Genomic DNA, 26785 nt, shown 5'->3' with positions numbered 1-26785 from the left:
AATTTAGATAATAACACCACTTTATGTCAAAAACGAATGTACTACAACTCCGATGGGCCCTATTTACTGGTTAGAGTCGGGTTACGTGTGACGTTAGGAGAAAAAAAATACACCAGAACGTCTCGACAAGTCTCGTGACAAGTCTCATGCCGAATCTTCAAACGTCGAATGACAAATGCCACACGGAAATCGTTCATCCTAACTCTATGGTTTTCTTAGAACAACTTTTCTCTTTGCTTCGTCATTGTCTTTTAATATTATTAGTCTGTAGTAATAATAACAACAATCATCTTTGTGGTCGTCGTCGTCATTAACTCCTAAGCAACCATTTCACCATTGTCACATGATACTGCACGAAAAAAAATCACAGCCTTGACCACGCTGCTCACTCCTCTATGACACGCGACAAAGTGTGTGTGGAGGAGGAGTTCCCCCCACACCCACATCAATGAGACCATGTGAAGATTGACTCGCGCTAAAATGAGCCCTGTTACAGGCTAGGGTTTTTTTGCCAGTAAAATATTTATTCGTATATTAACCGCATATTTATTCACATAAGAACCACATATTCATTCATATATTAACCACATGTTCATTCATCTATTTTTTCACTCCACCTCACCTCCCCGCCACAAAAACAAACAAGAAGATCTCTTCTATTTGACTTTAAAACCATCCAAGTAAAATCTACATCATGTCACGAACTTATAAAACAACAATTGCTTTCCACAGACTGTTTTGACTTGCATTAATGTTATTTGTTGAAACTAGTTTTGCTCTGAGTAATGATGTGCCTTCTAATGATGTTTGTTTTGTATACATAGCTTCTCCAAGACCATCTCATAATGCTTGTTCTGTATACACGGCTTCTACAAAAACATCTAATGATGATTTTTTTAAAATGCATCTACATAACCATCTTATGATTTTTTTTTTGTATACACGGCTTCTTTAAGACCATCTCATGATGTTTGTTCTGTATACAAGGCTTTTCATTTATTACTGTCTACTGACTTTGATTTAGAGGCTTTCAAAACAGTTATAAAATATTGTTGTGAACCAGAAACTGAAGTCAAACGAACACAATAAAGTCTATGTCAGCGTTTGACTGGACATAGCCTTCTACTATTATTGATCCCTCTACCAGTGACAGACTAGACATGTCGCAACACATGTGACATCATAGTCGATGCAAGTATAGGTAACGAATGCAGCGATAAAAGGACACGGGATATAAAGGTCACGGGGGTGGATGGATGTTCGATGACAACAAGGGCCCTAAAGACATCGCTCGACTGACCTATGTACATAAAACTGCCAGTCTGCCGTCATATTCATGGTAATGCAACCGAAGCCCAACACACAACAGCACGAAGAGAAAAACTAACGTGTAATATAAATACTGTTTCTCTGACTTGATTCATCACAAAACAGATATTATTGAGCACATCTGAGTCATGTTTGGTTACCGCCCGTCACATGCCCACTTCGTTTACTTCAACGAACAGGGCGCTTGGTGCCGTACTCTGTGGCACTTTAATCTGACACAATATCCAGCCTGGCACAACACATAACAGCCCAAGGTTTAAAAAAATCCACTCAAGGAGGCGTACAAAGTATCCATACTGCATTTTCTGTGTATCTGGAACGAGCTCATCACATGTCACTTCCTGCGGCGTTATGCCGTTAGCTCTACTTTTATTTTTCTCTCAGATTTTGTATTTGTTATTGTCGCTAAGATATGGTTACACACTTTCTTTTTATGAATCCCTTTTTTTTCTCTTCATATTTGTAAATACTTTATGAAGTCAACGTTGACGATAAGCATTGGTGCAAGGAGCCTGTTTCTTAAAGGACACACGAAACAAACTGATATTGCACTGAGTGAATTTGCCGCTCATTCATCTTTAGTTTCTGACGCTCACACCGTCTGACGTATACGGCGACAACTTCTACACGAAGCTTGAAGAAAGTGGCTTTTATATGAAACACAAACGACTGAGAAGACAATCTGGCACTTAGAACTCGTGTCATAGGAATAAAAACTTCCATCCGTGATTATACCAGTGCTTCGAAAACTATTGGCACCGACAGTTCTATCCATGTGAATCCTGTTCAAACACAGGCGACAAAGGGTGAATGGGGGAGAAGGCGACGTCAGAGTCGGGGCAAGAATCGGTGGGAAGGCACGCGGCACTCCCAGCTCTACACTGACGACAAATCCGATGACCAAGGTAAGAACAATAGGTAACGATGTGTAATACATATTGCGACTTTCACAGGCATGGCATTATTGCAGACACAGCTGAAGATGCAGGGCACTCCTCCACCAGAGAGCGTCATCCAAAACGCATTCCAAGTGTCCAGTGCGGTGACGTCCACGCGCCTACGATGCGTCCAGGCGATGAGTTCATCACCTCTGATGCAGAGCAAACGCCAACACAGCACAGAGGAGAATAAAGCAGCTGGGACAAGTTCTTGTATTGCTGTTGTTAATGACGCGCACCTTGGGGACCTCCGGAGGGGAATCCCCTGCAGGTTGCAACCCTGAACGCGGTGTAGAGGTGACGTCATCACGGTGAGTACGTTCGTTGCCTATATCCGAGCCTGGCGTGGGCTGATAGGAAGACGGTTTTTCGCAAATTTCTGCACAAAGAGATAAGCCAGTATCACACAGAGAGATAAACTAGTATTATATAAATTGATAAGCGGACATCACACTAACATAGAGAGGACAAAGTAAATAAAACGTACCTTGGAAGGTAGTTACATATAGAAATGCCGCATACAGACGGGCAGAAAAGGAGACACTGGTAGAGATATAGCGACAACACATATTCTGATGGGAAATCCTCTATCAACATTAGTCACCATTTTAATCCTTCGGAAGCAATCCGGCTACTGAGCTGTAGTTTATTATGGCTTTAAAAAAAAACATAGCTTATTTGTATGTAAGCTCACTTTTTGGAGTGGTGACGATGAAGTCGATGGGCTGATTCATGATCATGATGCCTCCACCTCCACAAGTTACCTCTCCGGTCAGTGTGTAGCCCTTCACCGTGTCCTCGAACACCTGCGGACACACGCAAACCATCATCAAGAAACTCCTACATTCTTCAAAAGAAAAATAAAGAGATCTGGTTCTTCAAGGAAATCAAGAGACTATATTGTCTATTCACAACCCGACAAGCAGATCCAACTACAAGCCATCACATTCGACCAACAAAACTGGATTGCGACTGGTGGTTTCAACCAGTCACTCACCCAGGTTGGGATACCGTTATCTCATCAAAAAAAGGTAAAGACGTTGAAGACTGGATGATAAGAAATCTGTTTATACAGATCAATTAACCAGATAATCCAGCCTCGATTAGAGACATTGAAGAACGAGCATTACTCCAGACCTAGCTATTGCTATCAGCGACATTACAGACATCACAACAAGCCTCCAGTCAACTTAGAATCAGCGATAACACACCGGTGATCATCCACATCCAGAAACTGTTCCCAGCCAACAACTTCAGCGTCAATAAACTTCGACAATAGCTGTAAGCCTTAGTGTACAGACTGTTTGATTGCAACTTGCAAGTTAATAACAACGCTAAATATCTTGTTAATACCAGTACAAGTTTTATAATTAGTGTTTGTTCCTAGACACGTTTGTGTGTATGTACATGGGATGGGGAGTAAAAACACACGCTTGTAGAGATGGCTTCCTGCGCCAGTACACAATTTAGAAGAGCGGTAACCAAGCGCATGCACCTGCAAAATTAGCGTGGGGTGTAGGGCGAGGGCAAGCGTAAAAAGTGGAAGACAGGTGTGGTAACAGTCCTCCACCTTCCCTCCTTTCCTTACACTGAGAGAGGCCAGGCCACCCGCGCTTCGTCGCAATATTCTTGAAAAAGGTGTTTAAAAGCTCTTTCCGCTATTCTAGTTGCCTAAGTAATCTATATCGTCTCATTAACGACTATCAACAGTTTTATAATCTTGACATGAAGATTAAAATCTCAAATGTCAAGTTTTAAATAAAAACAAAAGAAAAATTCCAGCGGTAATCGTGGCTCACCAGGCAGTCAGCAGGAGCGAATGCGTTACCGGGGCGCGCAGTGATCACGTGAAGGCGGCCTTCTTCAGTCCACGTCTGCAGACACTGCAGAATCTCTTCTGAAAAAAATAAAACACAATGATATACATTGATGTTGACAGACTCTCACACACACACAGAGGCAGATATTACAAGTAATTTGAATTTTGAAGAGCATATTTACAGCCATATCGAATATAAGTAGTATATACTGAATCATGATACAAGGTTTTACCAATACAGAGCTACAAAACAGATTCTCTAGGTAAGCCAAAGGTATAACATGTGCAGAGTTTGTACTAAAAACACAGTAACCTACAGCTTGTGAAGAGAGAAAACATTTATGACTAGCTTAGAACAATTTCAGTTGATTGGTTTTCACTTTGAGCATTATTTTCAAATGCTAATTTATAACTTATATTTGTCACATGTATCTAGAGATTTCAATTTCAAACATTACTGCTGTACAACAAGCATAATACAATCCTTTTGATAAATGTTCATAGATATTTACCGACACATCTAAAAGTCCCACATAATGTATGTAGATATCTACCGACGAATCTAATTCCCACATATCAAAGAGGATCAGGCTTTATATTTGTATAATTGGGTGTGTTTTTATTTATAGTTAAACTGAATAATTTACCATATATATTCTGTAACTTTACCGTTAATAAAATATTGAGCTTTTTCGGACCTTACCTCGTGATATTAACACTATTTCTTACAATAAAGAGTTAGACCATCCAGTTCTTTCTGTACGTCCTCGTGAGTTTAAAGTGCCATATAAAACCAGAAATAAATGATAATATTAATCATCATTAGAAAAAAACCATAGTCGTTTTCTAAAATCTGCAGAATTTTCAGGACATCAACATATTGCGAAAGGCATAGCTTTAAATCCACACAAAATAACAACAACAAACAAAACGGGACACATTTTCCCTTGACAAACTCCAAACACAACAAGTGAAAACGAAGACAATCCGCGGTGCGTTTTGATAAATGAGTTGACCTTTGAGTGTATATATTGTACGAGACAACCCTTCACCTTTGACATAAAAATCTTCCTTCACGTTGCTCAGCCCAATCAATAGATGAACATCTTTATTGCTGACATTGATGGCATGCTGCTTCGCTCACATCTGCCATATTTTAAAATTAATGTTATGCACCTGGGTTGACTTCTATCAAATCCAAGAAACGGCGAGGGAATCCATATTGTTCAAGCCGGCCCAGGTCACTGGTTTATTTTATGTCGACCATAAAATAACAAATCAGTTACGGTATTTTTGTTAATCTTAGAAATAATGCTTAGCAATATTTTGCCATATTTACACTGAAATTTGACTTGAATGTTATGCAGCATGTAACAATTTTATTTGATGAGAACCCGTTTCCCTCTAAAAGTTAGTTGGTGCTCTTACATTCTGCGACACGTGTGGACTCAAGCATTCACGACAAAACATCTCGCACGTCGTCAGTCGCTGTTGTCAACTGCTGGAAGGTGAAGGTGAATGATGTCTTGGCAACAGCCTGCAGTGTTCCCCGACTGATATCAAAGAAACAGCTGTGGTACTGCCCGCCTTTTTTTTTTTTTTCGGTTTTGGCGGTCAGAGACAGTGTCGCCAGTATGCCTCATCACGCAGAATCACGATTCATTAGAGAAGAAAATGCCAGCGACATCCCAGGCTCCGTGCCTGTCAGGCATGACCGAGGTGAAGCTAAGAAAACGATGTTGCCTGTGGCATTTGAACGATGCCGCAAGTCCGGTAGCTGATTACAACTTTTTTATTTGCTTCTAGCAGCCGAGACACCATTAGGAAAACTGTCCTGAGGATGACTAGGCTTTGTGCATCTTTACACAAGCAAAGAAAGTGAACAAAACCCAGTAGATATCATCTCCCTTGTTACTGACTCAGATTACCAGCGAAGTCTACGGACCCTTCTTGGTACAAGACCCAGCGATCGATGTGACTGGATTGTAGGAACAGTTTCTTTAATTTAAAAAAAATGTTGTTTCAATAACTTCAATAAAAAAACTGTCCTATTTAGATCAGTTCAGTAAGAATAAAAACAAAATCAGGCACGCTAGAGACAAAAATAGTTTACATCCTTGGCTTTTGTCTGGCACCAGTCATTTATGAAGATGTCGACTGCCATCGGAGTAAGTGCCCGAGTACTAACAATGAAATTCCACGTTCTACATGAAAGCAATACCTATCTAGCGGGGATTGAGGAGAAGGTAACACCCAGCCTGAGTATTATTTACAGAGATTACTGAAGCCAGTCACAAGACCAGAAGAGGTTGCCATGCACTGAAAGGGTCGATGCATGAAGTACTGTCATTATCTAGTGAATCACGTGGTACCAATCTGTAAGTATCACCACAGATGTACAGGTTACCTGACTGTTGGCGTGCTCGGCAGGTAGCGTGCAGCTGCATCTCTGTCTGCAGCTGGCAGCCGATGTTCAGTGCACCACTACAGTCGCCCACCTTCTGCACGTAACTGTACACTCCGGTCAACGGGCACGTCACGGCCTGGCTCACGTGTGCTGTGAAAATCACATTTGTTTAGTTTTATTCCTCCTTTAGGCAGCAGCCGGGGTAAAATACACTACAGAAAAGACTAGCAAAAGACTAGAAAAGACTAGTTTGTCTTAATATCTTTTAGTGAATAAAATAATGACATAGAGAAAAGCAGAACAACGGAAATCTTGATCCCGGTGAGGGTCTTTCTCAACCTGTCTACTCATAACTGAAATAATATGTGCAGAAAAAAGAAATGGGATTATTCTTTTCTTTTTCCTGTATAGTTTCATTGTTTATGTAAATATGCCATTAAGAAGATGGAGAAATTAAAATGCGCATAATATGTCATTTCACCGAATAATCTGAAGTACCATACTTGTTGGATGCTAGCATCATATGGTTCAGTCATGAGAATGTCTTAATTTTAACTTGAAGTTTAAAATTATCATGAAATTGTGAAATTGAGAAATGCTAAAATGACAAAGGGGAAAAAATTTGAAAGCTCTCGCATGTTTCTACTTGTGTTCACATCGTTGTTTCTTTGTGGATCAAATGTCAACCTTGAATAAACTAAGTAAAAGAATCTAATAATTTAAGTTCCTACATTTTAGACAACCCCTGTAGGTGTATTACATTCGCACATATTAACATGATCTGTAACGGGCAAACTGTGACAACTGTGGAAGTTCGAGCTAATTATAACACAAAATAAGGAGTAGTTTAGGTCCTACTTAGTCTGTGTAGGCTGATGGATGATGTAGACGAGTGAGTGTTGTTACACTAGGCCAAAATAGCGGATTCCAGAAAAATCTCCTTTTGCTAGTACTTCATCAATGTCAGCGGCGACAAGTTAAACAAGTCTTGCATGCAACCCTGTCAAAGAATCCTCTAAAGGGACAAGCGCTTGCTGTGCATGCTTCCCTTTCTGGCTCCCCCTCTCTTAACACACATATATATAGGTACTCACATATTTGCACGCTTTCTCAAATAAAAACAAGTATTGGCATATTTACTTATAAAATTATATCAGAATTTACATTTTTGTCCAGTTCACAATAATTATGTCACGTTAGAATATTTGCCCACGCTTATCATTTTCTGTGGCTGTGTGGCAAATAAAGGAAGGAAGCACAGTTTCCCGGTACATGTAGGTGAGTTTGGATATACAGGGCTGAATCTTTGAGACAAGCATGTGATCATTTGAAGAACGACATTAGAATTTCCGACATTTAAAAGTATTATTTTATGAAATTTTGAACAAAAATAGTAACTTATTTATCACTATCTTATACAGAGGTAATTTAACTGTTAGTCACATGAATTATTTATTTTCTGCTTCTCACTCTGAGGCCTTTGAGTGTTTATTAAAGTCATCGGAGAATATTCTAGTCTTATTTACTCGTCCAGCTTCTCATCAGAAACAGTACGCTACAGTGTCCCTACTTCTGTTTGCCAGTTTCTACCTCATTTTCATCTACTTTCACTTTCTTTATGAAAAAAAACAGCAATTTGTCATGATACAGAGGTTATAACAACAAACCATGCAGCATGCACGCACGGAGAACCTGCGCGCGCACACACACCCACACGCATGCTCGCACGCACGCATATTTCGCTTGGAATGTTCTGCCACTGAAATATTAATGCTTCATCTCTCGTGACTTTCATTTCTCCATCATCTCACTCTGTATTCTCTAGTATACTTACGGAAAAACACGTGTTTCTCAGACTCAGCAAAAAAACTTTTCTCGCACGCCAGGTATGTGTCTTCGGTAGCAGCACCTGTAGCACAACCATCAAAGTGCAATTACTGATCCGATTTCTATCTGGATGCAGTATTGGAATTGGCTTCTACAATGAGATAAAACTGACATGCGGAGACTCAATTATGTTTCATGTCCAGACAACTGTCACAAGACCACATGCTCCCTCTTTCTCTCTCTCACACACAAGAGACAAAGAACGTCTCGCAACAACAAACGCACGTGTACCTGTACAGGGGAGGGTGAGACGAAAAGTAAACCTGCTCAGAAATTGCAAATGTCATATACTGATTCAAAAGCTTTAAATTTACACCCCTATCTGTAAACATTCACAACTTAAGCAGCAAATAATTAATTATGGAGCAATCCTAAAATTCCACAATGGCGATAATTGCTGAGAAAGAATGATGGAGGATTATGTTCTGTTTTACTTACAACAAACATGACAAAGTGTCTGTGAATATATGTCATTCTGTTAAAAAAAAAAAAACCAAGAGTCACAAATTTGTACTGCAGACTAGGCGATCTCATTCGGGAAAGGCAAAGTCATGCCAGAAAATTCCCATTTCCATTCTACGTGTGACTAACCAGAGACCTCTGTAACTGGTTTTTTCCGTCCCCCTCCTTTAACAGTTACTTTTACGAGAAAGCGAGGAAAGATCTCCCACACATCCATCACAAGTAATAACACCAGCAACACTGTTAGTATCACAAGCTCAAAGTCTGTCAAAAGAACTGAGAAACTGGTCTGATTATCACAGTTCATATTCAGAATTCATGTTGGTGTAGATATGTATACGTAGATGTTACGACCAAAGCCCAGAATCGGTGGAAGTGGGAATTGCACGGCCAATGTCCGATCTTTTCTTAATTTTGGGATTTGGCCGCCAGTTTGCGAAATGGGGTGGGGCGATCGGCCAAAGTTGTAAGAAAAATGTCATGAGCAGATTTTGGTGGGTCTGTATAATGTCATAATTTATATTAATTATTAATTAAAAATTAAAATTTTGATAGTTAAGCTTATAAATTAAAGTAAATTATCAATCTCTATTATCACGTGTTACAACAAGTTGAACTGTTATGACATTGCGAATTACACAACAGTTTGTGATTCCGACATTTGCATCGATTTGTTGCGCACTTAAAGCCATTGCAGGAGTAGCCTCGCGACCACGTGCACGCCGCCATCACACCGGAAGCGAAAGATGCGCCACTTACCAGACAGTCTGGAAATAGCACATCACATTTTGACCAGGAATTTCCCGGTACTTCGCCAAATGGCCGGGCAAAGTAGCACATACACAAGTACATCGGACTTTGGCCAAGAGGTGTGGCCAAAGTGCGAGATGGCGGGCCACTTCGGGAACTGGTCGAAGTTTGGGCTTTGGTCGTAACGAATGTTAGTGATTGTTCTAGGTAAAAAGTAAAAACTGCTATGGCTGTCTTCCTTGTCTGTTAAAATTTTTGTAAATAGTGTATATTTGTAAGAAAAATCCAAGCCAGGTGGATAGCAAATTGTTTCTGAAACACACATTGTGAATGATGAATCACCTTTTACTTTTACTGTACAGTCTGAACTGTACACTGCTCTTCGCCGACACAAGTTCCATGTTAGAAGACATGTTGTACCGCATCAGGCACAGACAGAACACGAAGACACCCCTACACACTCTCTCCTAACATACAATATCCACCTGTGATCACTTGCTCATTTCAGCAGTAAGTAATATTTGCCCGTCTGATGAATAGAAACAACATAACGAATTAATTTTCTAACTGAGTTATCTCTGGAAATATTATTTGCAAAATGTCTTTCAGTTAAAGTCTTTCTTTTTATTCGCAGTAGCAACCTTTTGCCACACTTATGTCCCAAATTTATTTATTCTGGAGCTCAAGGTACTGTACGCGGGGATATTTTAAGATTCATGAATGCTAGCCTCTCAACACTGGAGTTCTTCTACATGCGGCAAACAGGAACGCTGCAAAAAGGAGCTTCGTGGAAAGTTTATAACTTTTTATTATTTTTTGTTGAATTCCTCTTTGCTTTACTTTAAAAGACGCTTGCTCTCTGTATAGATATATCTGTTGGTGACCAAAGCCGACTTGACCAATAACCTACTTGCCTGAAGTTTTTTAATCGCTTTTTATTTGGTGCTGAATGAGAATTTTATTAGCAGTCTTTTGATGCAAGTGTACCACGATTAGGGAAGAAGGCACGAGTGCTGGATGCGATGCTCACGCCATGCCATGCCAACGTTTACCTCTGGGGAGGTAGGAAAGGATTGCAGGAGCTGTCGGCTGGGTCTGGCAGCGAACATTCGGTCAACATGCGGATACGCCAAGGAAGTCATATTTCAACACCTCGCTAAGCAGCTGGAGAGTGCTCACCAGCTTCCACCCCTCCCTTCCCTCGGCTCTCCCGTCTGGCACTATAGCAATTTGTGCGAGCGCGTCATATGTTCTTCATGTGGAGTAGCCTCCGAAGAAGCAATCATCAGGAAACTGCTTTTTACCGCAGATGCAGCATTCCCTGCCTGATGAAGGGAACATACCGCTAGAGCCCCAGCAGCTGCTTCTGCCCTTTTAACCAGACGCCTACATTATCTGTGGCCCTGCATTTGGTACATAATAAATCAACATCAATCACCGCGAGTTACTCTTCAATAAGACTGCTGTCAGATAAAGGGCCTCAGTCCATGTCAACAACAAGATACTGTTGCCTCCAGCCAAAAAAAAAAAAAAAAAAAAAAAAAAAGAAAACGAAAAAAAGAAGCACAGGTAAAGCAGAGCAAGATGTGGCTAAATCTTTTTCCATTCTGTAACTAGGAAGGTCATACATGATCATGCTCTCTTGTTCAAAATATTTTGTTTGTGTTGGGATAATAACAGAAAACAATGATAAGCTGGCAGTACGAAAGAATATTGCACAGAAACTGTTTGGCAAAGTCATACGAAATTTAAGAATTAAAAAAAACTAAAGGTGAAAGGTGAACAAATCAAGACCACAATTAAAGCTCAAACTACGCAGAACTGAACTGTTTATACTTCAATCCTTTGTAACAAGGCATTTTCTCTCAAATTAAAAGAAATCATGCATGTCCAATTGTTTTCTAAAATTTATCTTTTGGACATATTTTTTGTCAAAATGTCAAGCAGTAACAGACTTTTATTTGTTCAGTTTGGAGCTAGGCAGTATCAGAGTTCAAATCTCTCTGCCTTATTTGTAGTTGGCCACATATAGAGATTTCTTTGACTCTTCGTAGTTTTTACAATTTCTTGTTCTGTTGAGAGTTGGCAAGGCAGGCTTACATTCCCCACTCGTGTGGCATCAAGCTGAGTGAGTCAGTAATTCTGGTAAGGCAATGAAATCTAGTGAAATGGGGAAAGAAAGATATTTGTACCACTCACTATTGAAATCAATCTTTGCTGAGTGTAAAATATCTTTTTCATTGTTATTTAATAATTATGAAACAAAATGCTCGGGATTTTCAGCAATATCATTATGATTTTCATCGGCCATTTTTGCTCCCCCCCCTCCCTTTTTTTTTTTTTTTTTTTTTGCAAACATGTGTACTTCTTGACAGTTTTTGCCCAAATGGGATAGAGATCAGAAAGATCTGAATCGCTGATTTTTATTTTTTTTATTTATTTTTTTTTTGCTTCAAAACTACGTTAGGAAAAAAATCGTTTCCAAGACTTCTAATGCTTCTTTCACACTGAGTGACCTGCGTGAATTGTTTGAGAAAGAGGGCTTTTGGAAAATCTGAACACTCCAATGACTCTTATTCTTTTTACCAGTTAATAAAAATCGATTTCGAAATGTTTAGGTAAAGTAATGTAAATTAATTACACAAAATAATTTTAAAAACTGCGTATAATTTATGTAGACAGAGGAATGAGAATATTCTGAAGTGGTGTGCATGAGGCATGCTTAGGCAGTACTGTATGTCGACGTGCGAACGTTACTCTTTGTCGTACGAACACATAAACCATCCACATCATATACTTCTTAATAAAATCCACAGTGAAATATTGATGTAAAGCAAAGAACGCGGTGCTGAAGGAGAGCATGAGTCAGGTCCTCAATGATTTTTTTTCACTAAAATAACTCTTCAGTCTGGCCAATGATTTCTGCTGCGGCGAAGACCTGACATTACGAACGGTTATCTACGCGCCTCCTCTCCTCTGGTGTAAGAGCAGCTCACTCAGTGTATACTCCAGTCAGAACCAGGCCCCGCATTCTGCTCTCTCCCCAGTTAATTGTACATACAATCCCTAAAACATCTGTTGCCTCATGGCTGCGATGCACATTTCTTGCTCACCTATCGCTTCAGACTTTATCCGGCTTAAGTTATCAGGTTGGTATTTTAATACTGATGTATAACCCGGAGTATTCTGTTTATGTTTCATGCTTATGCTTTATTTGTGCTTTATGTTTATGTTGTACTTATGTTTCAATAGTAGTTGCACAGAAATCTCAGACCATTAATTTTAAATAGGTCATTACTGAAAGTTTTGTCGGACAGCAAGAAGTTGTGAAGCAACTCATGAGGGTGTGATAACGATACGACGCTGGTAATAATAGTAAACTTAAACATACAAATAATACTGTGAAGCAGATGCCAAGAACACAGAAAATCAACACTAAAATATTAGGCAAGTAAAGCAAGTAAGGGAAACCTAATGAAACTGTAGATATCAAATTGTACGAGACTTACCGATGTACATCTCGAAGACACGAGCAGCTCTTTGCTTAAGGCGAATACATCTGTAGCTGGAGACGCTAAATTCCAGTAAAAATGAACTTAGTTATAAACATACAATCGAGAATAACGATGAGATAAAACATAAATAAAACATCCATAATTTTTAAAACATTAGACGGCAATGTACAAAAATGTATTGCATGACATATTTCTGTTACAGTTACAAGCCTATAAACATCACTCCGCACAGAAATCGCTCAAACTCCTTCATATACCGAGTGTACGTGGATACACCTACGTTGCCAAGATAACTGCTGTGTGAGAGTGTATCCACGGACAACAAAGAAAGTACAGTATTGACCTCTTTCTCTGCGTGGCGATGCCTGTAAGCTTGTACCTCGACAAAGAACACAAACTAATATTTTGTAATAAGCAAAGCCCACTCGACAGAAAAAATCTAGTTAACAGTTACATATCATAAGACCTATTCTCTGACCATTGCTGTTGTCAGTGCTTACGTATTCAACACGAGAATGTGAAACCAAACAGCAGTTTTAATCCCGACAACAAAATATGTTGCTAAAGGTTTACCCAAGTGCAAAATGTTTGAGTGGCTTCAGATTTTTACAAGTAAGCAAGACTAATAATCTGAGTAACTCTACACCCACATAAGGTACACGACTTTGACCTCCCAGCTGTCACCTGAGTTAGAAAGAGAACTGAGGCTGGAGGCACAATTAGTCTTAAAGCTAGCTAAAATGCTATTTTTTCTTCATATCTTGTCCAGCTCTCTTTGTTTTCATTTGTTGTTCATTTTATTCCGAAAGCTTGCGTGTTAAACACTGAGTATTATCGTGCCAACGTTCTGCCTAATAGAATTCTCTTTTTGCTTTGTGGAAACTGCTCATGTGCATTCTTCTGCCCTTCCAAAATGTCAAAATTTTTCAAGCTTTCAAAATTTCAAAATTCCAAATAATTTTCTGGTATTGAAAACAACTTTTCCAAATCTTTTCCAGTATTTCAAAATTGTGTTCAAATCCTGCATTAAACCAACCGTGTCATCCTACATTCAACATCGTAATTATCACCTGACATAAGAAATAAAAAGCAGTTTCCATTATATTCATCTAAGCCCTAAAGGACGTCCTCGTGTCTTGCCAGTGCTTCATGATATTCGATGATTCTTAACATTTCTTATACAGACACAACGTGGTATCTACCATGAGTCGTTTGTGGCGAAGGTGAGGAAGTTGCTGGTCTGCAGATCCGCAGGACCTGAAGTGTCCACAATGTCTAAACAACGTGCGCGGAGACGTGTTTCGGGAGTCACTTCCCCTGGATGTAGAAAATCGGGATGGACGAGGTCCTGCAGGGCCAGCTCTTCTCCGTTTGCTTCAACAACAATACGTTGCCGGCCAGCCACGTCTCGCCAACCTCCAGCCAACTTCAGCCAGTCGGGAAATGTACATGACGGTCGCGGCCATTCTTCTTTTCCTAAGAAAGTGTATCGTCAATAAGGCGATGGCTATCCTCTTTTCATCAAACGTACAAAAACAACAACACATGCAAATTTGCATCAGTAATTGTTACCACTAATATGGGGATCTGCCGTTTGGGACAGCTATGGATACGTTAGACTTTTTATTATTTTTTTTAAATTCTGTCGCACAGATACATAACACATAAAATACAATATTTTAAAATATAAAACAAACAACATACGCACTTAAGGTCACAGTCATTTAAGAGTACATCCATCAGCCAAGCAAGCCGTCGAAAAACAAATGAATACACAATCTATCAGTTCTTTTTTCAGTCATTGAGTTATGGAAAATCTTTCATCCACACTTGTGCTCTACTGCTCATAATACGCTTCAAAATGAGGCCACGTGACCTGTCATCCTCTTTTTTTTTTATAACATGAGAGGGAAACCGCATTCATTATGAGGTGAGAACTGAAACAGCATTCATTATAATCTGTCCTCAGGCTGCCACTCTTGGTGCAAGACAGAAACTGCCACTGCAGTCAATGATTATGTTTGAAAATGACAAATCTTACACAACAAAATACGCTTCAATAAGTATATGTTCTTTTCACATCTCACACAAATCAAACACAGAAATCATAGCAGGCGTCTTGGATCCCTTGTGCCAAAGGCTAACTGCACAACAATAACAATGTACCTAATATCAAGAAATAAAAATTTTAAGTGATCATAAACTCATTTTTGTATATAATTCAATATTTATGCCAAGCTGACAAGTTACTTATAGAGTAGCTGTTGTTTTAGTATTTTGTTTTCCCTTATTTCTATTGTTAGTTTTACTCATAACTGTAAAGGTCCTCTTCTGACTTTTATGTCGGCTTATCTCGAGTGTGTTATATCAAATTCATGTAGAGGTACTACTGAAACCTATTGTCGTAAACAAAACTGAAAGTAATTAGTTTCAGGATATTGCATCTGAAAATCCGTTAAACTGTGCTCTTATATGATAGGAACTCAATCTGCTTTTCTTTTAGTAATTCTTTAAAGGTGGTTGGGTAATTTTAGATTAAGCATCATTTTGCTTGGGTTGATGATTAAACTGACTGGTTTTTTAGCTCGGACACTATTTAGTATTTCTTTTTGTGGAGGTGGGGGGGGGAATTGGTGTTTTACGCCGTGCCAGCAACTAAGGCTATATTACGCAAGGCAGCCAGCCCTGTAAACAGAGGCCACGTGCAGAGAAAGAACAGCGTGCCCGAGACGAGAAATGAACTCTGGGCAGCCAGCCTTCACTGTATTGGTGACAGACGCTAACCGTTGCGCCACCGGAACGCTCCTTATTTTGGAAGGGGTATGACTAGTGATTGGGTACATTCATTGGGCCACTTGTATTTCCAGCTTCTTTGGCACAGAGTATTTGCTTCTTTTTTCACCCTGATTGATCGGGACTGAGATGTTGTCAACTTTTGTTTCCAGTATAACTGATAGGTCTGAAAGTCGATGGTTCTACTCTGGATGTTTTTGAGGACATTGGCATCTGTCTTCAGGTAGAAGTTGTACAGATTACTTTATTTAATGTTCGGCATTTCGGCTTAGTACACTATTGTTTTCTATGAGAACAGGGATATCAATGTCGTCGTTGAGTGAAATTTTGTGTTGACATGTCTTGGCGAGACAACGAGATTAAAGAGATCTAGAACACCACCTGTTACCGAATGTTGTTTTGTCTTTCTCTGCCTATCAAGCATTTTCATCGGCCAAAGAAAGTAACAGTTCTTTGATGTATCTAAAAAGGTGTCTACATGACAGCCTGCAATGCTTATGGCGGTAAATTTACCTGCGGCATGAGCCTTGAAGATTGGGTCTCTCAGTTTCTCCAATTCAAAGCGGATTCCGGAATTGACTGAGTGGCGCTTCGCCATGAGCTTCAATTTCAGTGCTCAGTGGTTCGAAATATATGTATAATTAGAATTTCCGGAAATATATTTCAGCAACGAGTTTTCTAAGAGAATATTACCCTAATGCCAAAACAGAGCTTGTGTGGCCTCTGCATAACATACACAGGGCATGGACCTGATGAATAACACTTGTTTGACCAAGAATGCATTTTAATTAGATAACAAACCTATTATATTTGGTAGACATATGAAAACTAAAGCCTAATCATATACTGTTCAGTACTGACTACAGCAGACTGAAGGCAATGCCACTCTTCATCTTTTAAGTAACGTTTGCAGGTCAAGTCTTTTAAAACATCCGAATACGTCTATGACGTTGGTTTTTTTTTTTTTGGTTTTTTTTTGTACATACAGAATTCAACACACACACACACACACAAAATAAACCTTGCCGGAAATTCTTCTAAATAGAGAAAGTTCATGTCTAGGGTTGAAGAATATTTTTAAAAGTTGGTATACTCACGATGCTCTAGAGAGAAGGTGTTCATGCCCACCTGTGGAGTGGATAGACCTCTGCACGTGGCGTCTTGAGACATGGACATGTCACCTCTTGTTCCATAGAAGCTGTATTTCTGTCAAACAGAAAATCCTTAATCATTAGATCATAAATCATGTTAATATTTATCGAGTAAGTGGATTTTACCTAGAGCTTTCTCTCTCTCCCTAACCTTTCCTGAACTTTGTCTTTTCCTTTCTGAGCGGAAGGAAGAAATGTGTGAGTGTGCGACAGCTATTTGTACGTTTGAAAATGGTTTTAAAAATAATGGATTTCTTATTTTATTTATTTACTTCCCTTTTATTTAAACAACCAATAACTAAAAACGTTTGTCCTTGTTACGTGTTTTTGAAATAAAGTTAACCCACGCAAGCAATTATTCATAGCCACAGCTATTTGTACATAAGAAATGCTTTTAAAAGTTAATAAAATATTAGCTAACACACTGCGCAGTCCAGAAATTAAAATTCCGCAATAATTTTTAATTGTGCACTATTTAAATAAATTTAATTTATTTCACACTTAAGTACGCATAATTGAAAGTTCTAAAAGTGAAGGTTTGAAATAAAGACGACTTACTGTACTCTATTTTATAAAAGGTATGCCTATAAGTATTTCCATAAAGATAAGGAATAAATAAAGCAGTTCGATTATTTTATTCAAGTTACTTTTAATTATCTAAAGATTTCGTAAAGTATTTACTAAGCTTAGTGAGCTTTTGCATAGTGGAAACTAACTAGTTACTTACAAAACAACGGTACATTCTGTCCTTGTCTGGACGTCCGAGTCCCGTGAATTTCCCGTAAAGTATCCGACCTCCGTCATACCACGTGGCCATGCACTGGAAAGTCAGTTCTGCAACAGAATCACAATAACTGACTTTCGATGTCCTTTTCATGCTATTCTTGTCTGAAACTTCTGTTACTGTACATCTGGATGGCGATCTTTTTGTTCGTTAAGATACAGTGCGCCTGTATGAAAGAGCAACACATCAACAATGACAACAACTGACAATAACGTAAATAACTGTGACAAATCTGTACTCACGGATATCATGCGTTTGATGAGGCAGGTGTCTGCATTGACGATAACTAAAAATGAAGCGAGATTTGTCCGCACACGCGTGAATCTCAGAGCGAGGCTCGTCACACTCTTCCAGAGTCTCGTTTGTATAGGAGAAAAAATAAGGACCTTGGAAAGGGCATGGAATTGGATGACCCGACACTGCAGTCAGAGGAAAAAAATAACATTAAGATGTCTTATTTTAACTTTTATTTACCCCTTTGTTTACTCCTTCCCTTTTCATACTAGTGTGGGCATGCGCGTGTGTGTGTGAGAGAGATAGATAACAACAAGAGCTGACATGCAGGAAGACAGAAGACTAAAAATATCCTGAAAAGTATTAACAAACAGGAACATGAAGACTAACATCTTCTGTTTCAAAGCTCCGATTTAACTGGGGAGAATATAAAGAAGGGAGAACGACTTACCTTTTACAATGGTGTGTAACGGGAAGTTAGCTGTGAAACCCCCACAAACACTATCCAAGTTATCATCCTTTCCACAATAACCTGAAGTAGAAGGATAACAACAAAATATCATTAAAAAGCTAATTGTATTCGTCTGTACTCAATACAGATTACGTTATGCATGCAATATATATATATTACTGTATTACAATAAAAAGAAAATTACTCACTTTCCTTGTATTGCAATATATTTTCGTGCCTTGGGGTGAAGATTAAGCACACAAAGCAATTTTTGTCCCTGTAATAAATTGGAAAAGGAATCTATATTATGAGTAGCTGTCAAATTTATCAAAATAATTTTTGATTTAAAGTTCGTATTTGTTAAGCGTTCTAAAGAACTTCGAGTTGAAGACGCCGACATTTTGAGCACGAATACTACTGGGTTACATAGTAGTGCATATAGTGGCGCAGCTTCAAGTGTCTGTTGGCTGTCGAGAAAGTAGTGGGTATCAATAAGACATGTTCGTCGTGTAAAGTCACGTAATGAAAATAAATTTTTTCTTACCTGTCTAGCAGTAAATATTTCGTTCCATGACTGTTGTTACAATGGCCCTTGTGTGAGACAGCGTGTTTGCTGATGCTGACTTCTCCAAGTCCGTCCTGGAACCATGTGCCATGCCAGGCAGTCGGAAAACTGCAACGTGCATCTATAAAAAAAAAAAAACCACAGACATACACACGTGTGTCATATTTTTCATTGCTATCGCATTATAAGGTTTTAATTATAACAAAAAAATGTACACTTTTCATTTGTGCAGTTTTTGTTTCTTTGCAAGTTACACAAATCACAAAAGCGTTATGACCGGCCCATCTTTTTCAAGTAATTCGATTCTGAATGTAAAACAAATATTTTCTTTACAAACTATTTAAAGTGCATTATTTTTATTTTTCTGCGTGAGGTGGATGCTGAGGTGTGGATTTGGTGTTGAGGTGTCATGTAAAACATCACTACAGTATAAACAGGAGAGAACAAACACTGAAGTCAATCGGTCCACCGGCTACTCTAGGGCGAGAGAATAAGGAATATAACGCCCGTTCATACTATGACAGGTGGGCAACAAACCCACACTTCCTATTAGATTCACCACTCCTTGAAAGTAATGTTATCAATATTAAACACCCATTCACTTAAGCGCGCGCGTGTGCACACACATACACACATACACACACGTATGAACTGAAAAGCAGATTGTCTCAGAATATCTATATGGTAAAACACACGCGGTACTCTTGAAATAGTCTCAAATTCTACACAAACACACCAATATTCCTAACTCGTTTTTACCCTTAGCCTCCCTGTAGCCTAGAGATCGCAAATACGGCGAACGGAGACTAGACACAAGTGGAAGGTGATGCTCACACCTATTCATCTGCCTTCAGTACCTTGCCCGATGAATCAGGTACCCTCTTCTGCAGAGTACACGGGCGCGGCTCTCTCCAGCGTGTGTGTAGTCAGTCAAATGCTATCTTCGACTGATATGTTCTACAATCTACATCAAGCGCACTGACCACCAGATCACGGTGTTTCACCGTTATACACTCCTTTCCAGAATTGTAAACAGTCTCTGTGAGGTGTTGCGTACTGTGACATACCCAGTATCAAAAACAGAAAGATTTCTCACGGACGTATGTGTCAGCAAGATCTGGGAGTTCCAACAAGGTGAAGCAAAGGTTTCTCACCGCCTACTTCACTTGTTGCACTTCTTCCCTTGTGCTGGCTACATTTGTGACTGTGTTGCCGGCCATGGCAGGTACACCTTCACACGTTTGATAACGCCCAGCCACCTCTTCCACCCATCTTGCAGTCTGATTAATTCTGAGCTAGCCTGAAAACATGATCTGCTGTCATCGTTTAACTTGCTGCATTCAGCTGACAAACACTTCCACACTCTGTTATGTTCCTAACAAGAACAGACAAAAGTCATGGCTGACAGAAGAGATTTCCAGCTAGAGTAAAAACAAAATACAAAAAGCGTAACGCATGATAACTCGCTTATCACTACACAAAGTTTATACTCAAAAATACTTTATATACTTCGTAAATATAGTGGTTTTTCCCACATTTGATATCTCTGAAGACTTTTTGTCTCACTTTTCTGAAATGTTGAAAATAATCGTTACTAATCGTTTTCATAATCATTCAATCCATTTCTCTCTCCCTATATATCTATATATGGACAGATATGATATTTCCAGACAAAAAAGCCGCTGTAACCTCCATGCGGTATTTTTCCAAGCCCTAATGTCATCTTGGCAAGTCATCTACAGGCAAATCAGGAGGGAAATGGATTTAAAGGCAATAAGAGAGTGTTGTTGTGTGTGTCCCCCAGAAGAGAGCAGAGTGCGAGGACGTGGCCAAACAGGATTAGTGGGCTAGTAGACAGCGACGGGCGCGAGGCTGATTGTCTTGATGGGGCTTGAGGCTGGCATGAGAAAGTAGCCCCAACACCGGCCTACAGGCTGAGCCGCCTGTGACAGATAATCTGTCAGACATCAAGAACTGCTTCAGGCTGTAGCTGCAGGCAAGACTGCTTACACACGGCTCCTCAGATTTTTAATTATATTTTCTCATCTCTGACAGCTCGCTCCCGCCTCGGGTGCTCTCATCTACGTTCATTAGGTGGCGTTACAATGGCTAAAGGGCTGTCTCAATTGAATTGTGCTGCGAAATGGCAACCAACGGTCTCCAAACGCTTACACGGGATGCAGAGCCAGAGTGATGAAATCAAGAGTTTTCCTGTTCCACTTGTCAACCATACGCTTAAAATTTTGCCTTTTCTATAAACCTGTGTTCATGTTCAGATTTTTTGCTCTCTTTCTCTCTGTATTTTTCACTAATCAAAAAGAATAGCTACAGTATGGTGTCCAACAATCTCTCCTTCTTCCCACAGTATTATCATCTCTCCAGTGTGATATATACATACTTAAAAGCCTCGGGAATAACTTTACCTGATCAAAGGCTTCAATCTTCTGAACTAAGAGCGATATAACACCCAATGAGACAACAGACATGTCTGGTCGTTTAGATGAACGGCAAATACAGTAATCCAGCACAGTCTCTCTTTCACCTCCGCATGCTCTCACCTTGGGCCAATGCACAGCCTCGCATACAGCAACAGGTACAATGCACACAACCCTTACTCTACTGCCACCGTAAGGTGATGCTAACACAAGATAGGGAGCCCTACTAAGATTGCTGAGAACAAGTAAAACAGTAATCACATGTCATTAGCTTTGAGCCTCAACTTGCTGACCTTGCCTGTACAGGCATTTCTGACATTCCTCGATTATAGTCCGTAGAATTAGGAATAAAGAAACTTAAAGAGAGACATTTTGAGATTTTGCAAGAATAGCTCTATACATGCAACAATATGAACATCTAGTTAATGATACAGCTGAAAGGCTATAAAACCATCACACAAAAGTATGCATTAAGCACGCATTAGTAGCGAAATACACAGGCACTGCAAATCTGCAAATAACAGCCATCACAAACTTGCTAACAAGTGTGTTATGTGAATAATCCACAGAAAATAATGCCAGGGGTAGATAAAGATGACACAGGGAAATAGAGATGAATGGGAAACTGGGACAGACATGACAAAACATTAAATAGTTTGTAAGAAAGGCACATTAAAAGACCCCCTATGAATGTCCTCTCACCCCTTACTAAGGTATAGGTGTATTTAAAGAGAAGCACAGGAGTATTCCCCATATGTACTCTAAGTTAAAAATGTGCTTAGTCAATGTACTTATTAAATATTTATATTAAATCATGTATTCACAATAAGAAAGATTGATTCTTGTTGGTGTAAAAGTGTATAGCTCCAGCAAGAGTGGGAGTATTTGATCCAAGTCAATGTCATTCATTATCACAGAACTGCTGTAGACATATCTTAGTTATAGACAAAATTAAAAACAACTTCTGGAGGTATACATCACCAAAAAGCTCTACTTTATATATGTGCATGAATGTGCACATTATAAACACAGTACCTGAACATTATATGCATATGAATTTCTACCTACCCACTCACACACATGACTTTCAAACATTCATTATCAGCCCCTGCCACGCACACACAACCTCCAGATACATTTTATCAGCCTCTACCACACACACACAAACAAGCATACACAAATACCATGATATCTTTAATAAGAAAATGTCCTTAAGGCCACTGGCCAGCAAAAGAAAAATTGAAAGAAAACTCCGCTATTCATAAATTATCACTACTTTGCCTTCTCTTATACACACACACATATATCCAAACATTCTTCAAGGTCACTCACAAACAAAACAAAATTAGCGTCAAGCTTCTGTTTACCTGCCTCTGAAGCCTCCCCTACTCTACTCACATACCTACATCACCTCACACATACACTCACACACATGCACACAAATTATTTCTGAAAAACTTACAGGGCCATTGGCTTACAAAACAGAACTAACCAATGAGTGCCAATCTTTTTTTTCCCCCCAACATCAAAAATGCATAGTTTTTGTTCCATTAGTGCAACAACATATAATCTTTTCAGAATGTGTTGTCCATCACTTGGTACTCTACCATATTTATATTTGATGTCTTCATAAAGGGGTTTCTGAAAAACAATAAATATGCTTCATTCTCCATAATATCTGGAGAAAATGGACAATGGCAAGCTACCTTAGAGTGTGCAAAGAGGTCTGTGTGACAGTTTATTTCTGAAACATCAACTTGAAAATGAAGACAAACCTTTCCCTTTGCAGATACATTTTGAACAGTCACTGATAGATTTGACTAATTGGATCTGATCATGCACAATTCAATTTGTCCATATCTTCTGAACTTAACCACTAGCCTTAGTCAACCAGACCTCTAAGAGCAGCAGTTACTCCTCAGTGTTATAGCAAATTCAATGCTCGTTAAAAAAATGAAACTTTTTTCACTACAAATCAGTCACCGAATATTTGTAGAAAAACTATTTGCTGTGATCTGTGAACTATTTGCCTTCTGCATGCACTATGCCCAGCACAGTTTGATTGTGGCCTCTGGGTCATGTAATCAGACCACAACATCCCGCCTTTTTACCGCTAAGGCAAATATCCTCTCTAATTCCACTGTAGAAATGAATGTTGACTGTCTCCTTGACTCTGTATGCAATGTGTGTAATGCAAGTGTGTGAACTAGGTACATCTGTGCATACATGTGTACATGCTAGCAAACATGTGTGTGGAGGGGTACATATGTGTTTAGTTAGCTTATAGATGCAATAAGTGATGGAACTGAAATGTAGGTGGTGTATAATGAATGTGAGTGTATAAAAAATTAAATCAAACTTTCTTGTCGAGTCCAAGACAGAAATGTGTCTTTTGTTCACAAGCCCAACAACATACATAAACATAATATGAGCATATGTATAGATACACAACATCATGGCTAGACATACAATCTCATACAAGACATTCAACTCACACACACAGGGCCGTGCTTAGGGGCAGGCGGACGAGGCATCTGCCTAGGGCCCCGCGCTTCAAGGGGCCCCGCGCTTTTGATATGGTAACTAGGCATATGGAAGTGTAGTAGGTTCCCTTCGTTGTAACCTATTGACGAACATTACAAATAAATTAATCGTAGGCTTATGTTGTAATGTGTATGCAGCGTGCTGTCAATGATAAAAGACGAGATATCCCTGAGGAAAAAAGTGACTTTAGATCCCAACTAAAACCGTGTGATCGTGGCGTGAGGGCCCCGCACATGCCCTTTGCCTCGGGCCCCGCGGGGGCTAAGAACGGGCCTGCACACACACTCACACCTACCCCTTCTCTCACATACATGTGAAACCTCCTAAGGAGGATGCCAGGTAGTATGGCAGCCCTACGAGTTCTTGTGCTTTTTATTTAGGATGGTTGCTGGCTGCTGGCACAAAGGGCCTCTGGTAGGCAGTTTATCGCGCACGTGACACTTTGTAACGTTTGCCTGAGGGCAACAGATGAAATTTGGGATGGAGAGGGTGCGATTGGTCTGAGGTGATGCTATGTGCCATCTTTCTGACTGCATGAAGATACAAGTCAGAAAGTGGCAGTTGTGGTGTACCAGTAATTTTATTTGCATGGTGGATGACTCTGGCCAGTCTTGCCTTGTCTTTGATGAGGAGGTGACCATACCAGGTGGCGATGTTATATGTCAGGATGCTCTCAACAAGAGACCTGTAAAAAGTCTCCAGCTCCCCAGAGCTGACATTGAAGTTGTGAAGTTTTCTCAAAAGGTGCAGTCTTTGCTGGGCCTGCCTGTACAATTGGTTCACATGATCGCTAAAAGAGAGCATTCCGTCTTTCAATGTACCAAGGTACTTAAAACTGGCAGCTTTCTGTACCTGCTGTCCTTTAATTTGGATTGGTTGGGAGAGAGGGGTACTGCCCTCTCTTCCAACGTGTGCTCTCCCATGGCCATCTCCTCCGTCTTCTCAACATTCAGATCCGGAATACTGCAGTCAAACCAGTCCTCCAGTTCCCCTACGCAGGCCAGGTACTGTGACAGGGACTGCTTGTTTTTGAGGCAGGCCACAAGAGCCAAGTCATCAACATACTTAGCAAGTTTGAGAATAGCACTGTTAATAGTGATCTCATTTGTGTATCCAGAGAATAGGATGGGGGAAAGCACACATCCCTGAGGGGTACCTGTGTATGTATACATGTTTGTGTGGTTCCACGTGTGTGAGTCTGTATATAAATCATTATATGTATAGAAGTTCGTGTAGAGCTGACTGCACGTGTGTGACTGGTTGTTGTGTGTTGAGAAAGTGGTGGTCATTGTTAAGACATGTTCCTTGTGCAAAGTCACATAGCAAATCGATTATCTACCTATGGCTATTTCACTTAAATCCCATATTTCACGGCCGTACGTGGCACTGCAGTCGTCATAGACACCACGCGTGTGTCCCTGGACTGGGACAGGATCGACTCCTGTGTTGCTGGGAGACCAGTCGTCGCTCTCTGACGTGGTTGGCAGATCGGGCGGGAAGGACGGCGGACAGGCGGAGCAACACTTTCGAGAGAAAGTCATCAGAGTGTCGTGACTGTCGGCTGAAGTATTGGTCTCCACCAAACCATTATCGTGAGCCAACAAATACAAGAACAGCTTTAACATCGAAACTAAGTTGATGCGCATGTGAGAGTGAGAGGTCGATTTAGGTAACAGCACTGGAACTGTGGAAGTCCCTTGACGAATCTTCTTATTGTATGTATTTGTATGTTGTATGTTTATGAAATCTTTTTCTATATGTTACAACACACGTCAAGTTTTGTGTTCGGGGAGCAGCAGGGATGGGGGCTCTTGAGCCGAGTGGTAAACTGTGTGATCGACGTGTGAGTATTGTACGTATATGGTCCCCCTGCAACTTTGTGTTAACAGAGGTAGTAAGAATTGAATTTAATTCTTGCCCACGTGCCCGCTCCCCCAGGGCCAGTATTCACGTTTCGACTAAAACCCAGGAAAACATGCAACAGACTGAACAAGTCTTTCTCACACAGACTGAACAAATGTCATTAGGTCGCTTGGTCGTGACTTGCGAGATGGCCAGCCACTCCTGCCGCAAGAACAAGCAGAGGTGGGCAATGTCTGCTGCCTGTGGCTGGTTGATAAACGCGGAATCCCATGATGTCTAAGAAAGAGGCCCGTGTAATTTCTCTTAGTAAACACAACATCCTACAAAACATTTAACTTTTTCCACATGAACAGACACGAAATTAACGAGATTCAAACTGCTCATACTCTTTACGAGATTCTAAGCAGTTTTATTTTGCCTTTACAATCCCTTTAAAGGAATTAGACGATGACATCAGTACATTATAGAGGGGAGATGTGTCGTAGATATAAAAAAACAAAACACAAAAAAAAACCAACAACCTCAACAACAAATTTCCACCAGAAAGATGTGGTAAGAGTCATCCCATGACCTTTGTCAGATCGTTCGGGAGGGAGGTGTTAGAGGCCTCACTTTTCTCAGGGCCAGCTTTATGTGAGGGCCGTGCCCATCTCTTCTTCATCGCTTCATTATCTTCCCCAAACCTCTTTGAAGTCAGATACCCATTTCCACCTGCGGGGTTGACTGGGGGAAGTGAGCTGTGCTACACAGGTATCGGACGCCACTCGGCTATCCGTTCACGTGGGACTGCATGGAATCGGCGACTACAGGAAGATACAAAGAAAAGGCGCTGTCTATTGCCAACAATCAAAGCTTGTC

The 26785-nt window shown here is 40.0% G+C and overlaps 1 protein-coding gene across 1 annotated transcript in view; it reads right to left on the bottom strand.

The window, feature by feature from the left end:
- Window positions 1-503: 503 nt before the first annotated feature.
- Window positions 504-26785, bottom strand: part of LOC112573762 — a 37036-nt gene continuing 10754 nt past the window's right edge. Inside the window, exons 2-14 of the mRNA XM_025254352.1 lie at window positions 19065-19206; window positions 18730-18797; window positions 18521-18601; window positions 18078-18254; window positions 17779-17885; window positions 16998-17106; window positions 14310-14583; window positions 13102-13166; window positions 8328-8402; window positions 6494-6643; window positions 4067-4164; window positions 2962-3073; window positions 504-2646 (exon numbers count right to left, since the gene is read on the bottom strand). Coding sequence (XP_025110137.1) covers window positions 2414-2646; window positions 2962-3073; window positions 4067-4164; window positions 6494-6643; window positions 8328-8402; window positions 13102-13166; window positions 14310-14583; window positions 16998-17106; window positions 17779-17885; window positions 18078-18254; window positions 18521-18601; window positions 18730-18797; window positions 19065-19206 — 1691 coding nt within the window. The 3' untranslated portion in view covers window positions 504-2413. The remainder of the gene's footprint in view (window positions 2647-2961; window positions 3074-4066; window positions 4165-6493; window positions 6644-8327; window positions 8403-13101; window positions 13167-14309; window positions 14584-16997; window positions 17107-17778; window positions 17886-18077; window positions 18255-18520; window positions 18602-18729; window positions 18798-19064; window positions 19207-26785) is intronic.

Source organism: Pomacea canaliculata, linkage group LG10 (genome assembly GCF_003073045.1).
Source record: "Pomacea canaliculata isolate SZHN2017 linkage group LG10, ASM307304v1, whole genome shotgun sequence".
NCBI classification, from domain to species: domain Eukaryota; kingdom Metazoa; phylum Mollusca; class Gastropoda; order Architaenioglossa; family Ampullariidae; genus Pomacea; species Pomacea canaliculata.
This window is presented reverse-complemented; position numbering and strand designations above follow the sequence as displayed.